The 21,823-nt window shown below is 43.9% G+C and overlaps 1 protein-coding gene across 2 annotated transcripts; it reads right to left on the bottom strand.

Moving 5' to 3' along the window:
* Positions 1 to 1,982: 1,982 nt before the first annotated feature.
* Positions 1,983 to 21,599, bottom strand: pgs1 (CDP-diacylglycerol--glycerol-3-phosphate 3-phosphatidyltransferase). 2 transcript variants are annotated; one of them, XM_014211749.2, is made up of 10 exons: positions 21,314 to 21,599; positions 12,762 to 12,972; positions 12,119 to 12,293; positions 11,850 to 12,039; positions 11,548 to 11,726; positions 10,395 to 10,597; positions 9,933 to 10,224; positions 8,782 to 8,906; positions 8,280 to 8,418; positions 1,983 to 2,463 (listed from the first exon to the last, which is right to left on the bottom strand). In XM_014211749.2, the coding sequence occupies exons 1-9, from the start codon at positions 21,499 to 21,501 to the stop codon at positions 8,299 to 8,301; spliced, it is 1,683 nt and encodes a 560-aa protein (XP_014067224.2). In that variant the 5' UTR covers positions 21,502 to 21,599; the 3' UTR covers positions 1,983 to 2,463; positions 8,280 to 8,298. The 2 variants fall into 2 exon arrangements, with proteins under 2 accessions (XP_014067224.2, NP_001167366.1); NM_001173895.1 differs by having other exon boundaries at positions 8,758 to 8,906; positions 21,314 to 21,429.
* Positions 21,600 to 21,823: the final 224 nt, after the last annotated feature.

Here is a 21,823-nt window from a genome sequence, read left to right as displayed (position 1 = left end):
AGCAAGGAGGCCTACAAACCTGACTCAGTTACACCAGCTCTGCCAGGAGGAATGGTCCAAAATTCACCCAACTTATTGTGGGAAGCTTGTGGAAGGCTACCCGAAACATTTGACCCTAGTTAAACAATTTAAAGCCAATGCTATCATATACTAATTGAGTGTATGTAAACTTCTGACCCACTGGGAATGTGATAAAATAAATAAAAGCTGAAATAAATCACTCTACTATTATTCTGACATTTCACATTCTTAAAATAAAGTGGTGATCCTAACTGACCTAAGACAGGGAACTTTTACTAGGATTAAATGTCAGGAATTGTGAAAAACGAATGTATGTGGCTAAGGTGTATGTAAACTTCCGACTTCAACTGTATCTTATCTAGGGTGTAATCAATAGTCCAACAGTTACAAATGAGAGTTTCTATTGGACCAATTCAGGTATTTTCCATTTAAGAAACGTTTCAACAGAATCGTCTGAATGAATACACCCCTGATCACGAATAAACCGTTCACTTTCATAGTAGCCACGTTGTATTCCTTCTCGACTCTATGCGCTTTCCTCCCCTTTTCCCTTTATTTGTTGACTTCAGTTAACACATCAGCTGTATGTGACCAGGTGAAAAAACCTTTCCAAGCCAAACCATGTCATAACCGCTACACACAGCCTACATAATTGTCCCCATATTAGCTAAAGTAACGTCCTAGTCAACATAGCTAATAGAACTAATGCGCTAGTAAACCCTGCTACAATTATGCAGTAACGTTACAGTGTATAGTCAGTAAGCAGTTACACCAGCGTGCCCTGGTGGCAATACATTAATAAAACCAAAAGCTTACCTAGACTTGGAAGAGTTCCAGTATTGTGTTGGATAGTCATAGCTAGCTAGCTAGCTAACATAGCATCCCTCTGGATATCGATTAAGGCAGTGCCCCGCACATCTCGGATTCAGAGGGGTTGGGTTAAATACATTAGACACATTTCAGTTGAAGGCATTCAGTTGTACAACTGACTAGGTATCCCCTTTCTGTTTGAGCCAGCTGCATTTGCTAGCTAAGAAAGTGAAATAATTTATTTTACGCAATCTCTTGATTCTCCATTTATTAAATTAATTTGTTGTAAACTGTTCAACTATGGTCTTTCTGAGTCAACTACTCACATGCACTGCAGTGCTAGCTAGCTGTAGCTTATGCTTTCAGTACTAGAGTCATTCTCTGATCCTTTGGCTGGGTGGACAACATGTCAGTTCATGCTGCAAGAGCTCTGATAGAGGACGTCCTCCAACATGGTAGTTGTCATAATTACTGGGTAAATCTATGGAAGGGGGTAAGAACCAAGAGCCTCCTAGGTGTACCAAGAGGAAGGAAGCTAGCTGTCCTCTGGCTACACCATGGAGCTACCCTACAGAGTGCTGTTGAGGCTACTGTAGACCATTGCAAAACAGTATGTTTTAATCAATTATTTGGTGACATGAATATATTTAGTATAGTTATCTAAAAAGAGAAAACAATGCTATGTTTTACAATTTTTATGAAATTCACTGAGAATGGTCCTCCCCTTCCTCCGAGGGGCCGCCACTGCTCAAAACACATTCGCTTTTAGGTTACAAAGATAGTCATACACCCACCCACACACGGTCCAGCTCAGTTTATGGGGTGACTCACTGTGTGAGCTGGTTAGAGTAGTAAACATCAATACTTCAGTTCGCCTCTCAATTGTCCTTAAAGGGAAAATCCACTCAAAAACTATCTTTAGGTATTTTTTTCATTAGTCCACTGTTGATATGGTCCTAAAATGTTTTACATGTCAGCAGTCAAGTTGTCAAGAAGCGAAGTGTCACCAGCCACATCATGAAGCAAAATATATTTAAGAAGATTTTCACTTTAAGGCTCCTCCAGGGATCGCAACACTCCACACACACGTGTGTGTATTCAATTTCAGACACACCTGGCAGAGACTCATGTACCAGATTCCACTCTGTCAATACAGAACTAATGAGAGTTTATTGAATGTACAAAACATCCTGTGCTACAGTTCCTCCTGCTGGTCTATATGTAGCGAATGTTTATAGTTCAATGAAAACACACAGCAATAAAAACTCAGTACTATATCTCAAGCATTGGTAACTAAGGGATCTGTTTGTACAGCACTGTAGATACATACAAACACACAATGTGGCGATGAAGAGTCAGTCACAGTGGTTGGAGAGATGAGATGTTTAGAGTTCAAGCCTTTATACAGTGTGTGTGGAGGGGCGCGCAGGGACACCCAGACAGGCATGATAGCGGACTGGAGCTGACCCCCAACATGCCGATCTTCATCAAGGCAGTACCGGTGGAACATCAGGAGACCAAGAACGTGTATGAGGAGTGTCCCATCAACAAGACCTGTATGAGGGGCCCCACCATCTGGACCTTCAACCTCAGGACCAAGGAGAAGCCTGCCAAGTGGGTATTGGACGCAGTCTGCAGAGAGCGAGAGAGAGAAGAAAAAAGGACTAAAGTACTTTCATCTGAAATACTTTAAAATAACAATGTTTCTAAAAAAAAAAAAAAACTCACATTTTTAAAACATGTCTATTGGAGGGATGTGATGCTGATTATAGTGAGGTAAGAGGATGTGTGTGGGAGAAAGATGCGTGTTGAAAAACAGCATGAAAAAAAATCCACTATCACAGTACATCTTACTCATGGTCCCACGGTTCCTAGGAGGCTCACATTATGTTGTGTTACATACTGAATTTAAAATGGATGAAATAGATTACTTTTGTCACTGGCATACACATCCCCCCCCCCCATAGGTTTTCAAACCCTTTGTTATGTCAAGCCTAAATAAGTTCAGGAGTAAACATTTGCTTAACAAGTCAGTGAGTTCACGGAACTTATTGTGTGTGCGCAATACGTGTTTAACAGGATTTTTGAATTACTACCTCATCTCTGTATCCCACACATACAGCTAATTGTAAGGTCCCTCAGTCGAGCAGGGCATTTTGAACACAGGTTCAACAACAAAAACCTGGGAGGTTTTCCAATGCCTCGCAAAGGGCACCCATTGGTAAAAAAAAAAAAAAAAAAAGACATTGAATGTCCCTTTGAGCAGGGTGATGTTATTAATTACACTTTGGATGGTATATCAATACACCCAGTCACTACAAAGATTCAGATGTCCTTCCTAACTCAGTTGCCAGAGAGGAAGGAAACCGTTCAGGGATTTCACCATGAAGCCAATGGTGACTTTAAAAACAGAGTTTAATGGCTGTGATGGGATAAAACTGAGGATAGATCAACAACCTAATTGACAGAGTGAAATGAAGGAAGCCGGTACAGAATAAAAAAATATTCAAAAACATGCATCCTGTTTGTAACAAGGCACCAAAGTAAGACTGCAAAAAAATGTGGCAAAGCAATTAACACTTAATATTCAGGACAAAAATATATGTTTGTAGCAAATCCAATACAATACAGAGTACCACTCCACATATTTTCAAGCATAGTGGTGGGTGCATCATGTTATGGGTATGCTTGTAACCATTAAGGACTGGTGAGTTATACAGGATAAAAAATTATTTTAAAAACTGAACGGAGCTAAGCACAGGCAAAAATCCTAGACGAAAACCTGGTTGTGTCAGCTTTCTAACAGACACTGGGCGATGAATTCACCTTTATGCAGGACAATAACCTAAAACAAGGCCAAATCTACATTGGAGTTGCTTACGACAGCGAGTGGCTGAGTTAGTTGACTTAAATCTACTTGAAAATCTATGGCAAGACCTGAAACAAATTATTTATACAATTTTGAACTCCGTCTGTAACACACAAAAAAAAAAAAACTGTAATAATGGTAATGAATACTTCCTAAAGGCACTGTACCGGATACCACAGTGGGGTTGGGATACCACAGTGGGGTTGGGATGCAGCAGACCGAGTAAACAGCCAAGTAGAGGACTATCTATGGTGGTGAAATTGACAGCGAGCTACAAGGTGGTGATTAATTCAAAGCATTGTAGACATCACTGTAGAACACCCACCATTTGCATAAAATACCATTTTAATTGGTCGCATTCACATATTCAGCAGATGTTATTGCAGGTGTAGCGAAACACTTGTATCTGGTTGAAATTCTGGTGAGTTACCGCCACTCTGATATCGCAAAAATGTTTTGGGCTAATAATGTGAGAAATAACCAATAATAAAAAATAAAAAATTATATATATAAATAATAATAATGCAAAGTTGCTTAGGAGCTCAATTGGCTCCATCTTGAAACTGACCCATAGCCTATAGTATTCCCACATACTTGAGTATAGCAGTGGGGCTTATACAAGTCTGAATTTCTTATTCGAAGACATCCATTTACAGCAACATTTTGATGTCACTGCAGAACACCCACCATATGCATACAGTGCATTCGGAAACTATTCAGACCCCTTCACTTTTCCCCACATTTTGTTACGTTACAGCCATATTCTAAAAGGAATTAAATAGTCCCCCCCAATCTACCCACAATACCCCATGACACAGTAAAAACAAACATTTTTGCAAATGTACTACAGTAACAATAAAATTCAGGAATATCACATTTACATATGTATTCAGACCCTTTACTCAGTACTTTCATGAAGCACCTTTGGCAGCAACGACAGCCTCGAGTCTTCTTGGATATGACGCTACAAGCCGTGCACACCTGTATTTGGGGAGTTTGTCCCATTCCTCTCTGCAGATCCTCTCAAGCTCTGTCAGGTTGGATGGGGAGCGTCTCTGCACAGCTATTTTCAGGCCTCTCAGAGGATGTTCGATCGGGTTCAAGTCCGGGCTATGGCTGGTTGTCCTTTTGGAAGGTGAACCTTCGCCCCAGTCTGAGGTCCTGAGTGCTCTGGAGCAGGTTTTTAATCAAGGATCTGTCCGTTCATCTTTCTCTCGATTCTGACTGGTCTCCCAGTCCCTGGCGCTGAAAAACACCACCCACAGCATGCTGCCACCACCACCATGCTTCATTGTCAGGATGATGCCAGGTTTCCTCCAGACGTGACGCTTGGCATTCAGGCCAAAGAGTTCAAGCTTGGTTTCATCAGACCAGAGAATCTTGTTTCTCAAGGTCTGAGAGTCCTTTAGGTGCCTTTTGGCAAACTCCAAGCGGGCTGTCATGTGTCTTTTACTGAGGAGTAGCTTCCGTCTAGCCACGACCATAAAGGCCTGATTGGTGGCGTGCTGCAGAGATGGTTGTCCTTCTGGAAGGTTCTCCCATCTCTACAAAGGAACTCTGACAGAGTGACGATCGTGTTTTTGGTCACCTCCCTGGCCAAGGCCCTTCTCCCCCAATTGCTCAGTTTGGACGGGCATCCAGCTCTAGGAAAAGTATCGGTGGTTCCAAACTTCTTCCATTTAAGAATAATGGAGGCCACTGTTCTTGGTGACCTTCAATGCTGCAGAAATGTTTTGGTACCCTTCCCCAGATCTGTGCCTTGACACAATCCTGTCTCGGAGCTCTAAGTACAATTCCTTCGACCTCATGGCTTGGTTTTTGCTCTGACATGCACTGTCAACTGTGGGACCTAATATACACACACACACACACACACACACACACACACACACACACACACACACACACACACACACACACACACACACACACACACACACACACACACACACACACACACACACACACACACACACACGTGTGTGCGCGCCTTTCTAAAACATGTCCGATCTAGTTGTAGAAACATCTCAATGATCAATGGAAACACGATGCACCGGAGCTCAATTTCAAATATTATAGCAAAGGGTCTGAATACTTATGTAAATGTGATTTGTTTTTTATTTTTTAATACATTTGTAAAAATATGGTTTTCGCTTTGTCATTATGGGGTATTGTGTGTAGATTGATTGATGTTTAATCTTAGAATAAGGCTGTAAAGTAACAAAATGTGGAAAAAACGGTATTCACACATACTCAGCTGTGGGGCTTACAAGACCAGAATTTCATACACACAGAACAAAAATATAAATGCAACAATTTAAAAGATTTTACTGAGTTACAGTTCATAAGGAAATCAGTCAATTGAAATAAATTCATTAGGCACTAATCTATGGATTTCACATGACTGGAAATACAGGTATCTTAAAATAAAATAGGCAGGGGCGTGGATCAGAAAACCAGTCAGTATCTGGTGTGACCATCATTTGCCTCATTCAGTGCAACATCTCCTTCGCATAAAGTTAATCAGGCTGTTGATTGTGGCCTGTGGAATGTTGTCCCCCTCCTCTTCACTAGATAGGTGCTTCTACACCTGCATTGCTTGCTGTTTGGGGTTTTAGGCTGGGTTTCTGTACAGCACTTTGAGATATCAGCTGATGTAAGAAGGGCTATATAAATACATTTGATATTGTCAGAAACTGGAACACGCTGTTGTACACATCCATCCAGAGCATCCCAAACATGATCAGTGGGTGACATGTCGGGTGATTATGCAGGCCATGGAAGAACTGGGACATTTTCAGCTTCCAGGAATTGTGTACAGATCATTGTGACATGGGGCCATGCACCATCATGCTGAAACATGAGCTGATGGCGGCGGATGAATGGCAGGACAATGGGCTTCAGGATCTCTGTGCATTCAAATTGCCATTGATAAAATGTAATTGTGTTCATTGTCTGTAGCTTATGCCTGCCCATACCATATCCTTACCACCACAGGCCACTCTGTTCACAACGTTGACGTCAGCAAACCGCTCGCCCACATGACGCCATACACGCGGTCCGCCATCTGCCCGGTAGAGCACACTTCTCCAGCGTGCCAGTGGCAATCGAAGGTGAGCATTTAGCTACTGAAGTCAGTTACGATGCCAAACTGTCAGTTCAAGACTCTGGTGAGGACGACGAGTATGCAGATGAGCTTCCCTGAGACCGTTTCTGACAGTTTGTGCAGAAATTCTTCGGTTGTGCAAACTCACAGTTTCATCAGCTGGTCTCAGACAATTCTGCAGGTGAAGAAGCTGGATGTGGAGGTCCTGGGCTGGCATGGCTTCAAGTGGCCTGCGATCGTGAGGTCAGTTGGACGTACTGATAAATTCACAAAAAAAACAACAACGTTGGAGGCGGCTTTTGGTAGAGAAATGAACATTACATTTTCTGGCAACAGCTCTGGTGGACATTTCTGCAGTCAGCATGACAATTGCACGCTCCCTCAACTTGAGATATCTGTGGCATTGTGTTGCGACAGAATTGCATCTGTGTAATTATCATGCTGTTTAAATCAGCTTCTTGATAAGCCACACCTGTCAAGTGGATGGATTTTCTTGGCAAAGGAGAAATACTCACTAACAGGGATGTAAACAAATGTGCACAACATTTGGAGAGAAATTATCTTTTTGTGCATATGGTACATTTTTGGGATCTTTTATTTCAGCTAATGAAACATTTTTGTTAAGTGTAATTTAAGATAGCAATGTAGCAGTAGACCAAATATCACAATATTGAAATAGAACTTAAAATAAATCAATGTAGGCTACAGAAAAAAAACACATGAGAATATATAGTCCTTCTGCCCGTGACAATATGAAACGCGTATTCAGAATAACGTCACAGTATAGAAGTTTGTGAAGGAAAAATATGTTCCTACCTTAGTTCTCAAAACCTCCCACAATGACTCCATGTCAAGTCCATGTAACCCCTGACAGTCAATTTCTTGCGCAAAGCCATGTGGCTATGACATTAGGAAGTCTACATCCCTGTTTGAACACAAATCAGGTCACCCTCTTATCCTCCCTCTGACCCCACTGTCTCGTACACTGCATACGCCATCTGTCAAATCATCACCACAATGCCATAATGAAAGGGGATTTAACTAGAGGGAGGAGGGAAACTCCCTGTCACATTCCTTTCTCACTCACTCTCACACAGCTGAATGGGTCCAGATGCTAACTGCAGAATGTTGATGCCCTCAGCTGAGGGATCAAAAGGCCAGAGAGTTTCTCTCAGAGCCAGGACATTGAGGAGGGAGTGTCCTCTACATGTACAATGGATAAAGGTCTGTGTGGTAAGGGCAGTGGGGGTAGGATTCAAGCAGGGGTAGCTCGGTTTAGTTTCTGGGCAGGGCTAGATTGGAAGCTAGGATTTGAGTTTGGGTTGAGGGCTGGTACACACAGCAGTAACTGAGGACATTCTGCCATTCTGGACAGCGTCTACTTCTGTGCATGACTAAGAGATGATCGTTCAGTGGGAGTGGTACCTTTGTTAGTACACTGTGTGCCTGTGCGCTCTTGTCTGCGTGTGTTACCTGTGTTAGGCGGTGTCTCTCAGAAGAAGTTCTTGATGAGGGGAGTAAGCAGTTTGACCCACAGTTTGACGTGGCGGTCTGGCTGCTGGAACGTAGAGCTGGACACCTCTGTAGACCTCTGGTACAACATCTCCTGCTCCTGTGTGTGTGAGAGAGACAGCGATCGAGATGTAGAGAAGCAGAAAGATAAATAAATAATGTGTGTATGAAGGGGAGTGGCAGGTAAACCCAGCACATTCAAATTGAAGGCCATAGTATAGCCATACAGACATTTAGCACAAGTTGCTGAACAAGTTTCCCTCCAAGCTCGAACTCAGTCTGCGTTGCATATGCCAGCTCAGCATAGCTTATTATACCAGGAACGATCAGACCAGTTGAATTTTGTAGACAGGCCTTTGGTTGAGAGCTGTATAAAGCAGAGCCACAGTATCGAGCCATCAAGTCCGTTTAAATAAAGTTTTCAGTTTGAATGGCCTACCTCCTGCAGCTGGGCCTGTAGTACCTGGTTCTCTGTTACTATGGCGATCTGGGCCTCCAGGTCCCGGTGCACAGAGCGATAGCCAAAGTTAGGAGACCCAATCAGTGTCAGGCATGGCCGCACTTGCCCCCGTAGGTAGTACCACAACCCTGCGTGCACACACACACACGAGAGAGAGAGAGAGAGAGATATTGGTGGAGGAAGGAAAGAGGGGAGTAGTTTCCCCACATCAATGATTTGTTCTGCAGCTGGGGGTCAGGGTCTGCTCTACTCTAATGGTCATTGATTCTCTCCCAGCTGGGTGCTGTGTGTGTTCTCCCCCACTGTTCTCGCTCCTGCAGTGCTTGCTGTGCTTACGGGAAACCGCCGGCCCGCCCTGCTTCATCTAATAAAAGGGACTTCTCTTCACTGTGTGTTCATTTCCCGCTCTCCCTCTCCCCTACATTTTTTTCAAAGACTGGTCTTTTGAAGAAAAGAAAAAAACTACTTACCTAGCTACTAATGCATCACTAACATTTCAGTTAAGCCGATTATGATTTATTTTGGACACATTGCCTTTTTATTCTATAAGTATCAGCGAAAGAGAAGTGGATGTTGGCAGTAGTTTAGATATAATTTGTCAGAGCATTGTTTATAAGCCGTTTCAAATGGGGATTTTGGTTCCTGTTTGCCACGCCCACAAATATAAAGCACAGAAACCCCCGAAGTCCATCAAAACCCAGAAATTACTCTGTGTGTGTGTGTGTTTCCTTGGCCCGGGGCTAAGGGTGAATGACTTGACAAGCCGTTGTCACTCCCACAACATGTCTAGCTTACCACAGGGACAGAACAGCAGAGCCAGAGAACATAACAGTAAAACGTGGTCCAGTTAATCTGTCTGTCAGGCTGGAATAGACACTCTCTGCGAGTCCCAAAGGGCACCTTATTCCCTAAATAGTGTACTACTTTTGACCAGGGCCCATAGAGCTCTGGTCAAAAGTGTAGTGCACTATATAGGAAATAGGGTGCCATTTGGGACGCACAATCGGCTTCCCAGCAGCTCACTGTCTGACCATGGCACATCATAGCAACAATCACATCACTACCTGGCATAACTCACAGCCAAATCTAGGCTCTCAGGCCAAGGGTTATATTGTGTGTGTAGCCTACATTCTCTGCGTGCGTGTGTCACCCACCCTTGGCGTGGAAGGTCCATTGTGCTCTGTGGTACTCGTGGAGGTGAACCCTCTCCTGCTGTCCCAGTTGACACACTTTGCTGTAGAACTGTCTGGCAATGTGGATGTAGGCGGCTGGGATCTCTCCGGCAATGCCCTTGGCGCCAAAAAACCCGTTGACCTCCGGGGAGGCGGTGAGGATCCGGTAGTCGGCGCCCAGCCCGAGAACCAGCGACATGTAGGCCCTGGTCAGGTTGAAATACCCTGACGTCAGAAACACCGTCGCACCGGGACCTGCATCAGTCAGCAAACGCTGCAAGGAAATAAGGTGAAGTTCAGATGTAGTGGCCACATTTACATTTTTAAGTCACGCAGGAAAAAAAAAAGACAAAAACATTCCAAGATAACATGTGCAGTGGGAGTTGTTGGTCCGATATTAGTTGGTGAGGGCAGTGGTATCCAGGTGCATGTCTGTGTACCCACCTGTGTGACCTGCTCATCCACCTGTATTCCCAGAGGTTTCATCTGAACCAGAGGAAAAACCCAAGTATCCTCCTTCCCTCCTTCCTCCCCCTCGCTCTCCCGCACCAAACGTTCTGATTCGGCGATGTGTTGCCGCGCGCGAGCCGTGTTGACCACCTCCATGATATGTTTCCGAGCCGACGCCGAAAAATCATCTCTGTTGCCTAGTGACAAAAGAATGTAGCGATGTAAGAGAAGAGCAAACAGACCGACCTGTATCCATTATAGGACTTCTAAATTAATGATATATACACATCAATTAATTCATGAAGAACATGACTTATAAATGCCTCATGACCTTAGTTTAACAAAAAACATGGTGAAAATTATAATGTCAGTCCTTGCAACCATAGTGATGTCTATGAATTTAAGGATGTCAACTTTCTCCAGGCCCATCCCTAAGCTTTTTACCAAAACACATGCAGGGTGACCCCTTCATTGTTGTTTCGACGAAGGATTCTAGCTTTAACCATACACCGCAGCAAACGTTGAACGACATCTTTCACACACACAGTGTGCAGTAGAGCAGGTGAGTGCATAAAGTACAGTTGGTAATTTAGTTCTGGGCATGACAGCTGTGGGTCAATATCTGGACTACGCCTGGTGGCTGGGGCCACGCACAGACATGACTCAGAGAGAGAGGAGTGAGGGAGGGAGGGGAAGGAGGGAGAGAGGGGTACCTGTAAGTTCAGCATTTGAGTTCATTCTAAAGACGTGCTTTTACTGTAAAGTTAACGCTCCCTTTCAGCTGGGGAACTTCATTCACTAATGATTAGAGTGTGTGTGTTTTCCCACTCCGTATTGCTTACCAGCAAATCTGACATCACTGCTCTATTTCTGGTCTCCGTGCCAACTGCGGTCCAGTTCTGCAGACATGTCATTTAGCTCTCTCGCCTGCCTCCCACTCTCTCATTCACACACATGCCAGTTCGCGGATTTCACCGTGTGTCTGAACTGGAACCAGGCTACATTTGCAGCCAATCTGATTCCATTAACCTTTCCAACACCACCACATTACACTATATTATGAGAGTGTGCGGGCAGAACTGAGCAAGGAGTTACACACTTAGGGTCTGTGTATGTGTTAACTCAGTGTTATGTGTGCGTTTTATACCTCTGTAGGGGTGCACCATGCCGTACATCATGCTCACAGAGTTGTCGGTCTGTAGCTGTAACGACACGTCACCCACGGCGCCCACCAGATCAGAGAAGAAGTCGGCCACCTCCCCACAGTTCTCCAGGAGCACGTAGCGGTCTTGTCTGTTGGTGAAGTACGAGTCACTCAGGTTGGCCCTGCGGAAGGAGGGAGGTGAGACAGAGAGTGAAGGACAGAGAGACAAGGTTGAACGAGAGATGCCAAAAAAACATCAGCTACTGTATGAAAAAAAACACCAACTGTTTTTCGTGAGCGTGTACCCGCTGATGATGAGGTCGTCATCAAACAGGTAAGCTTTGATGTGCTGTACCCCGATGGTCTCGTTGAAGCGCTGTGGGACCAGGAGCCGGAGCAGCCCTCTCAGGTCAGGGGTATGGTACAGAGACACACGCATCTGACTGCTGTACTGCTGCAGCAACGGCAGCAACATGGTCCTAGAGTTAGTCTGACCTAGACCGACAGAGAGAAGGGTTACAGACAGACAACTTTGTAAGAGTAATATGGCATTCTCCCTCACACACACTCCTACCTCGTGAGCCACGCGTGTAGTCAAGTAGAATGGAGACCTGCAGGTCGGGGTTGTCACCCTCCTGTGAACGCTCCAGAGCTTCCTGCATACAGTCCACCAGCTCCTGTTCCAGCGGCCCTGTACCCAGATACAGGGAGGCCATCACCACTCGCCTCTTAGCCGTTTTTATACGAGCCTGAACAGAAAAAAAACAAATTACAGTAAATTCAGGCATTACAGGACAAACTAGAGGGCTTCATCAAGGGGCTTGAACTCCCTCCAAATAAAATGCAAAGACGTCACACAGACAGAACCTGATATTCTTCCAGCCTAGTCATTATTTCTCAATCAGGTGAGTCACATGCACCGTTTCCTAATGTTCCCACACAGCCAAATAAACAGCTTTTTTGTTGTTGCTGTGCCCGAAAGGGTTGATGCCGATGACTCAAGCATTATCACAAACTCACACATCCTGTACGCAATTCAAACAAATAGTCAACCACGGAAAGAAACACACACACGGTTGAGCGCCACTGTGGTATAAAGAGCACACTGTGTTGGAGGGAACAATCAATTATTGCCTTTCCTCGTTTTTTGTTAATTACACCCTCTTTTTTTAGCACATCACATGATTTAGAGAAAGCTTCCACCACACACGCCTTACCTTCATGGTGTGGTAGAACTGGTCAGGGGATGTGAGGATGTGGATGTGTGTGCCGGGCACCTTGAAGGCGGGCACGTGTTCTGCCATCCAGCGGAAGCGGGCACGGAGGCCATCGGTACCCTGAACTCCAGTCGACCCAGGGGACCTGAAGACAGGAAGGGGAGAGGGGTCTGCCTCCGCTAGGAGAGGGGCTAAGAGCAACACGGATGACCTGGAAGAGAGAGAGGTAGGGGGGGGTGGGGAGACGTGGAGGGAAATTAGTCTATAGCTGGAGTGGCGATTGCCTCCCATTGATAAAAAAAACGAATCCAACCCCCCACCTCCATTATCACACTTACTGAAATATTTTACAACAGAGGGCTCAGTCATATTGCTGGTGTGTGTACGCGTGGCTAACCCCATCCCTAGGCCTAATGTTCAGTAACACACACGTCATGTGATTCTCAACCAGGCACTAGGGTGCTTCGGTTCATACCAGTATGGCTGTTGTTACTCGGTCTGTGACTGTCTTTAAAATGCAACTGACAGACAAAAGGATGGAGGACCCAATCTACTGTAAAGGTTGTGACCCTCAGAGGTCATTCCACATGCAGGAATATCACTGAATTTAATTCCTGAAAGATCTCAACCTGGCATTCACTAAGTGCGTCCCAAATGACACCCTATACTAGGGTTGGGCGATGTCAACCTTTGTCCTATCATGATTGATTATGTACCCATAAAACATTGTGATATACTGATGGGTTCTGACTTGTAAACTTGAAATATCATTCAAAAAATCAACTCACTAAAGGGAGAGAGGGGAATGCAGAACATGTTATTGTTGTTCACAGACAGATTATTTCCCTGTATCACAATTCCAGTGGGTCAGAAGTTCACATACACTAAGATGACTGTGCCTTTAAACAGCTTAGAAAATTCCAGAAAATGATGTCATGGCTTTAGAAGCTTCCGACAGGTAATTGACATCATTTGAGTCAATTGGAGCTGTACCTGTGGATGTATTTCAAGGCCTACCTTCAAACGCAGTGCCTCTTTGCTTGACATCATGGGGAAATCAAAAGAAAAAAATCAGCCAAGACCTCAGAATTTTTTTTGTAGACATCCACAAGTCTGGTTCATCCTCGGGAGCAATTTCCAAATGCCTGAAGGTACCACGTTCATCTGTACAAACAATAGTATGCAAGTATAAACACCATGGGACCACGCAGCCGTCATACCGCTCAGGAAGGAGACGCGTTCTGTCTCCTAGAGATGAACGTACTTTGGTGCGTAAAGTGCAAATCAATCCCAGAACAGCAGCAAAGGACCTTTTGAAGATGCTGGAGGAAACAAGTATCTTTATCCACAGTAAAACGAGTCCTATAGCGACATAACCTGAAAGGCCACTCAGCAAGGAAGAAGCCACTGCTCCAAGACAGCAATAAAAAAGCCAGACTATGGTTTGCAACTGCACATGGGGACAAAGATCGTACTTTTGGAGAAATGTCCTTTGGTCTGATGAAACAAAAATAGAACTGTTTAGCCAAAATGACCATTGTTATGTTTGGAGGAAAAAGGGTGAGGCTTGCAAGCCGAAGAACACCATCCCAACCATGAAGCACGGGGGTGGCAGCATCATGTTGTGGGGTGCTTTGCTGCAGGAGGGACTGGTGCACTTCACAAAATAGATGGCATCACGAGGAAAGAAAATTGTGGATATATTGAAGAAACATCTCAAGACATCAGTCAGGAAGTTAAAGCTTGGTCGCAAATGGGTCTTCCAAATGGACAATGACCCCAAGAATACTTCCAAAGTTGTGGCAAAATGGCTTAAGGACAACAAAATCAAGGTATTGGAGTGGCCATCACAAAGCTCTGACCTCAATCCTAGAGAAAATGTGTGGGCAGAACTGAAAAAAAGTGTGTGCGAGCAAGGAGGCCTACAAACCTAACTCAGTTACACCAGCTCTGTCAGGAGGAATGGGCCAAAATTCACCCAACTTATTGTGGGAAGCTTATGGAAGGCTACCTGAAATGTTTGACCCAAGTTAAACAATTTAAAGGCAATGCTACCAAATACTAATTGAGTGTATGTAAACTTCTGACTTCAACTGTATGTCTTTGTCTTATGCAGCTGTGTGACCCTGTTGGTGAATAAACTTGGTTCGAGCTTTACTAGTCATACGTGAGTTTTTAACTCTGTTTATTTAGAACCTAACAATACAATGATGTCGCCCCTATGAGGCCACTCCCCCAAATATATATATATATTTTTTTAATCAGCTAAAAATGACCGTTGGACTATAGTGCGAATTCAAACGCAACTAGACAAAATTATGAAAGATAATGTTGAAAGCCTGGGCAGAGGCTAAGTGCAGGCGATGGCAAATCTTCTCTAATACTCCTTTCTGGTGGAAAAGCATAGCAGGTGTGTGCGCACATGCACATGATAGAGCAGTGAAGAGGAATGGGCCATCTTACTGAAGTGAGCTAGGTTATAGGCCTATGTCATGGGCTGGATAGAAGCAGTCTATCGTCTTCAGAACTGGATAATAATTGCTTTTTTTGCATAATAAGATAGAAAAATGTATAATATTGTTCGTACTATCCCTCATAAAGCTGTGATTGAGAATAGTCTAGGCTTAGGCTATAGACTTTCATTTGTTATTTTTGAAAGCCACAACAATTAGGACACCTTCATAGGCTAGAATATTTGGGACACAAGCTACTGTTCATAACTTTAACTTGCCTTTCATGATAGGCCTAGGAGGATAGATTGACAAATTGGTTTTCAAACTCGCATTGAGGGATTTTCCCGGCTATTGAGATTGTTCGCTCATAATTAGTCCTCTGGCTACCTTAAGGTTTTAGGCGATTCAAATAACTGAGATGAAACATTCATTGTTTGATCGGGAAAAAGCCATGCATAAAAACGATGAAGCATAGGCTATGAATATGACGAAAGGCTATCAAATGGAGAGACAAGGGAATATAGACTTCTTTATAAAAAAAATATAAAATTAAAAAAAAAATAAAACAGGTAGACACAAGCTATTTAAGGAGTGTCCGTTATAAAAATAAGTTTAGGCTATAGCCTAATACCCATGCATCCGACAGATCAACTTTTCTGACTGGGCATTTTGCACTCCTTTGGTGGAATTCTGTCTGGCCTAGATTCCACTCTTGCATTCTGTAGGCTATATAAAAAGGTATCTCTTCAAATAAGCTAGAGCAAATTAGAATAGGCAAATTACGCTGAATGTCACTTGTGTGCTGCAATACTTTTTTTTACTGCGCTGCACTAATCAAGTTCAAACAGCCTAATCAAGTTCAAACAGACAACCATTGTTGCTATCGTAATATTGCCCAACCCTACATAGCGTCACCCTTTACCCTATGGGCCATGGTCAAAAGTAGTGCACTATTAAGGGAATATAGTGCCATTTGGGATGCTGCCCCAGAGTTCATTCAGGACAGAGTTGGGGAGGAACAATAGCGGGGGGGGGATTACAGTGTGGGTTCAACCCACAGGAGACAAAACAATCAACATAAACATCAAACAGCCGATGTGGCTCCACTGTTGTTTTGAACCAATAGCTATAAAGCCTATGGGTTGAACCATCCTTTTATGGAAAAGCAAGGGGGGGGGTTCCTTATGAACTATTATCTTTATTATGGTGGTCCAACAACTCGGTGTCCTATCCATATAGGCTAAGTATACAATACTAGACCCCTGTTTTACCACTGGACAAAGGTTGGATGGGTGTAAGTACACTGGAACACAGTGTCTTTAGAGAGAACACACTAGATTCACTCTTTGTAGAACAGTGGGTATATCATGAGGTTAGATCTTAGAGAAAGCTGAGATATGTGCTGGGGGAATTGATGAAAAAAAGTTAGTGCAATAGGGGCATACCGGTGACAGCTAGAAGAAAGCCATTTTAGTTGTGAGTACGTGTGGCTGGCATTGTACGTGTTTGTCCCGGGGGTTAATTTAGATCATGCGTCTTCCATCCAAACAGTTTCTTATTACTGCTAACTGGCAACACAATCCTCCTTTCTTCCCTCCCTCCTTCCTTTACCCCACAGTCAGGAGGGCATTGACAGACAAATGTGTCATTCATTCCCATCAAACTGAAGAAAACAGACTAAAACATGGAGTGACCACTTGAACTTTACCAATAAGAAAGGCTCATTTTCGTTTTTCACTTCTAAACGTTTTGCTACGGTGTTCCCAAGTGAATATGACCATGAACACAGTTGAAGTGAGAAGTTTACATACACCTTTGCCAAATACATTTAAACTCAGTTTCACAATTCCTGACACTTAATCCTAGTAAAAATGCATGTCTTAGGTCAGTTAAGATCACCACTTTATTTTAAGAATGTGAAATGTCAGAATAATAAACTCAGCAAAAAAAAAAAAGAAAGAAACGTCCTCTCACTGTCAACTGCGTTTATTTTCAGCAAACTTAACATGGGTAAATATTTGTATGAACATAAGATTCAACAACAGACAAATTGAACAAGTTCCACAGACATGTGACTAACATATATGGAATAATGTGTCCCTGAACAAAGGGGGGGTCAAAATCAAAAGTAACAGTCAGTATCCAGTGTGGCCACCAGCTGCATTAAGTACTGCAGTGTACATCCTCCTCATGGACATGATTGCACCAGATTTGCCAGTTCTTGCTGTGAGATGTTACCCCACTCTTCCACCAAGGTACCTGCAAGTTCCCGGACATTTCTGGCCCTAGCCCTCACACTCCGATCCAACAGGTCCCAGACGTGCTCAATGGGACTGAGATCCGGGCTCGTCACTGGCCATGGCAGAAGACCGACATTCCTGTCTTGCAGGAAATAACGCACAGAATGAGCAGTATGGTTGGTGGCATTGTCATGCTGGAGGGTCATGTCAGGATGAGCCTGCAGGAAGGGTACCACATGAGGGAGGAGGGTGTCTTCCCTGTAACGCACAGCGTTGAGATTGCCTGCAATGACAAGCTCAGTCCGATGATACTGTGACACAACGTCCCAGACCATGACGGACCCTCCACCTCCATCCCAATCCAGAGTACAGGCCTCGGTGTAACGCTCACTACTTCGACAATGAACGCGAATCCGACCATCACTCCTGGTGAGACAAAACCGCAACTCGTCAGTCAAGAGCACCTTTTGCCAGTCCTGTCTGGTCCAGCGGTGGTGGGTTTGTGCCCATAGGCGACATTGTTGCCAGTGATGTCTGGTAAGGACCTGCATTACAGCAGCCCTACAAGCCTTCAGTCCAGCCTCTCTCAGCCTATTGTGGACAGTCTGAGTACTGATGGAGGGTTTGTGTGTTCCTGGTGTAACTCAGGCAGTTGTTGTTGCCATCCTGTACCTGTCCCGCAGGTGTGATGTTCGGATGTACCGATCCTGTGCAGGTGTTGTTACATGTGGTCTGCCACTGCGAGGACGATCAGCTGTCGGTTCTTTCTCCCTGTAGCGCTGTCTTAGGCGTCTCACAATACAGACATTGCAATTTATTGCCCCACATCTGCAGTCCTCATGCCTCCTTGCAGCATGCCTAAGGCACGTTCACGCAGATGAGAAGGGACCCTGGGCATCTTTCTTTTGGTGTTTTTCAGAGTCAGTAGAAAGGCCTCTTTAGTGTCCTAAGTTTTCATAACATAATTGCCTACCGTCTGTAAGCTGTTAGTGTTTTAGCGACAGGTGCATGTTAATTAATTGTTTATGGTTCATTGAACAAGCATGGGAAACAGTGTTTAAACCCTTTACAATGAAGATCTGTGAAGTTATTTGGATTTTTACGAATTATCATCGAATGACAAGGTTTTTTTGCTGAGTTTTGTAGAGAGAATGATTTCAGCTTTTATTTCTTTCATCAAATTCTCAGTGGGTCAGAAGTTTACATACACTCAATTAGTAGTTGGTAGCATTGCCTTTAAATTGTTTAACTTGGGTCAAACGTGTCAGGTAGCCTTCCACAAGCTTCCCACAATAAGTTGGGTGAATTTTGGCCCATTCCTCCTGACAGAGCTGGTGTAACTCAGTCAGGTTTGTAGGCCTCCTTGCTCGCACACACTTTTTCAGTTCTGCCCACAAATTTTCTCTAGGATTGAGGTCAGGGCTTTGTGATGGCCACTCCAATACCTTGATTTTGTTGTCCTTAAGCTATTTTGCCACAACTTTGGAAGTATGCTTATGGTCATTGTTCATTTCGAAGACCCATTTGCGACCAAACTTTAACTTCCTGAATGATGTCTTGAGATGTTGCTTCAATATATCCACATAATTTTTTCTACCTCGTGAGCCATCTATATTGTGAAGTGCACCAGTCCCTCCTGCAGCAACACACCCCCACAACATGTTGCTGCCACCCCTGTGCTTCACGGTTGGGATGGTGATGTGGCTTGCAAGCCTCCCCCTTTTTCCTCCAAACATAACAATGGTCATTTTGGCCAAACAGTTCTATTTTTGTTTCATCAGACCAGAGGACATTTCTCCAAAAAGTATGATCTTTGTCCCCATGTGCAGTTGCAAACCGTAGTCTGGCTTTTTTAATGGCGGTTTTGGAGCAGTGGCTTCTTCCTTGCTGAGCGGCCTTTCAGGTTTTTACTGTGGATATAGATACTTTTGTACCAGTTCCCTCCAGCATCTTCACAAGGTCCTTTGCTGTTGTTCTAGGATTGATTAGCACTTTTTGCACCAAAGTACGTTCATCTCTAGGAGACAGAACGTGTCTCCTTCCTGAGCGGTATGACGGCTGCGTGGTCCCATGGTGTTTATACTTGCGTACTATTGTTTGTACAGATGAACGTGGTACCTTCAGGCATTTGGAAATTGCTCCCAAGGATGAACCAGACTTGTGGAGGTCCACAATTTTTTTTCCTGAAGTCTTGGCTGATTTCTTTAGATTTTTCCATGAGGTCAAGCAAAGAGGCACTGAGTTTGAAGGTAGGCCTTGAAATACATCCACAGGTACACCTCCAATTGACATTTTCTGGAATTTTCCAAGTTGTTTAAAGGCACAGTCAACTTAGTGTATGTAAATGTAACAGTATTGCTTCAGTCCCTCTCCTCGCCCCAACCTGGGCTTGAACCAGGGACCCTCTGCGCACATCAACAACTGACACCCACGAAGCATCGTTACCCATCGCGCCACAAAAGCCGCGGCCCTTGCAGCGCAAGGGGAACAACTACTTAAGGTCGCAGAGCGAGTGACGTCACTGATTGAAACGCTACTAGCGCGCACCACCGCTAACTAGCTAGCCATTTCACATCGGTTACATAAACTTCTGACCCACTGGAATTGTGATACAGTGAATTAGAAGTGAAATAATCTGTCTGTAAACAGTTGTTGGAAAAATTACTTGTGTTGTGCACAAAGTAGATGTCCTAACCGACTTGCCAAAACTATGGTTTGTTAACAAGAAATTAGTGGAGTGGTTGAAAAACGAGTTTTAATGACGACAACCTAAGTGTATGTAAACGTCCAACTTCAACTGTACATGCAAGTGCCTCCATCATCTGTCGCTCAGCTGCAGTGAATAGAGATGTGATATTGTGTGTAGCCAAATCAAGCCTCTAGGGTGCCATGAATATTGAGATAAAACTATTCTGTCTATGGCCATAAGCGTGCTATACTGGTCCTTGAAAACTATATAAATACCACGTATTATTATTAAGAGTCCCATGTAGCCTAGCAAGTCTAGGTTCCATGATAGCCACCTCAGGTTATAGGAATGATGATAAAGCTCAGCTATGTCCCAAATCGCACTCTATGCACTACTTGCCCTGGTCAAAAGTAGTAGACTAAATAGGGAATTGGGTGCATTTGGGATGCAACCCTAGTCTAGATGAGGAGTCGTTTTGACCGCACAGGGTTGATATCACTCCTGCATGACAGTCTACAACCCTGACCTTGGTACTCACAGCTATACCTAGGCCAGACACTGTCTGTGAGACACTATGGTATTAGCTACTTAAGGTGACGTAAAACTGACGCATAATATATGCAGTTGTGGACCGACATCTGACAGTAGTTGTTACTTTAGGTTTTCAGGAAACCACAAAAGGACCTTAGATATGTCCTCATTCTGAGAATTTCTGAGTCACTCTTACTCTACACGCAGAGACTTGACAACACGAGGAAGAGGCGAATTCACAGATAAGGGCTAAAGAAACTGGAAAGGAAGTCTCATATCGCACCATATCTAGCCTACAGAGAATGTTTTGCAAAGTTTATATCTACTTGCTGAACTTGACATGCACGTGTGTTTATCATGTAACCTTGACTTGAGCATGTAGCCATGTTGTAAGATTTAAACTATTTGCACACAACAGTAATGCCAATCAGATCAACGAATGCAACATACATTTTTTTTCAATAATATTTGACGCAAGCTAACAAATTGACATTGCAAAAAAAAAAACAGGAAACACTGTGCACGTAAAGACAGGCTGTATGCACACGTCGCTGGCAAGACGGCTCTGTCATTACGTCTGACGAAGAAAAAGTGTCTGCCTTTTTTTCTCAATGTCTACAACAGTCGTATATTAATTACCCTCTCCTCCGATTCCGTGTGCGGAACAATCGGTCTGATATTCGGGTGAAAAGCCCGGTAAGGACCGGTGTGTACACAGAGTACACAAGCCTCCTCCACGATTTGGGAGCCGCCATCATGACAGCCGTTTCAATCAACCCAACTTTATCAGCAAATTGAAACGAAACAAGGACATCCGCACTGCACATGCACAAAATGTTCTGCACACAATGTTCAACGAATGTGCATCGGGGTACAGCTGGATTATAAATAAACTATTTCTGAAATTTAGTTGAGGGCAGAATCTGGATTAAAGAAATCTATGTATCCACATTATTTCAGCGTAACTGAATGCGCCACACACACAGTACATTACTTATGTCTGTATTAATAAATACAATTCCCGTTCTAGCGGGACCTCTAGCGGTCGAGATCTGAACTACAGAGCCAGGTGGTTCTGTCCAGGACCTGACTTTGAGGATACTTTATGGGCAACTTGTTATCGCACCTCTACTATAGGCTGCACATTTA

Source organism: Salmo salar, chromosome ssa01, assembly GCF_905237065.1.
Source record: "Salmo salar chromosome ssa01, Ssal_v3.1, whole genome shotgun sequence".
In the NCBI taxonomy this organism is placed as follows: Eukaryota; Metazoa; Chordata; class Actinopteri; order Salmoniformes; family Salmonidae; genus Salmo; species Salmo salar.
This window is presented reverse-complemented; position numbering and strand designations above follow the sequence as displayed.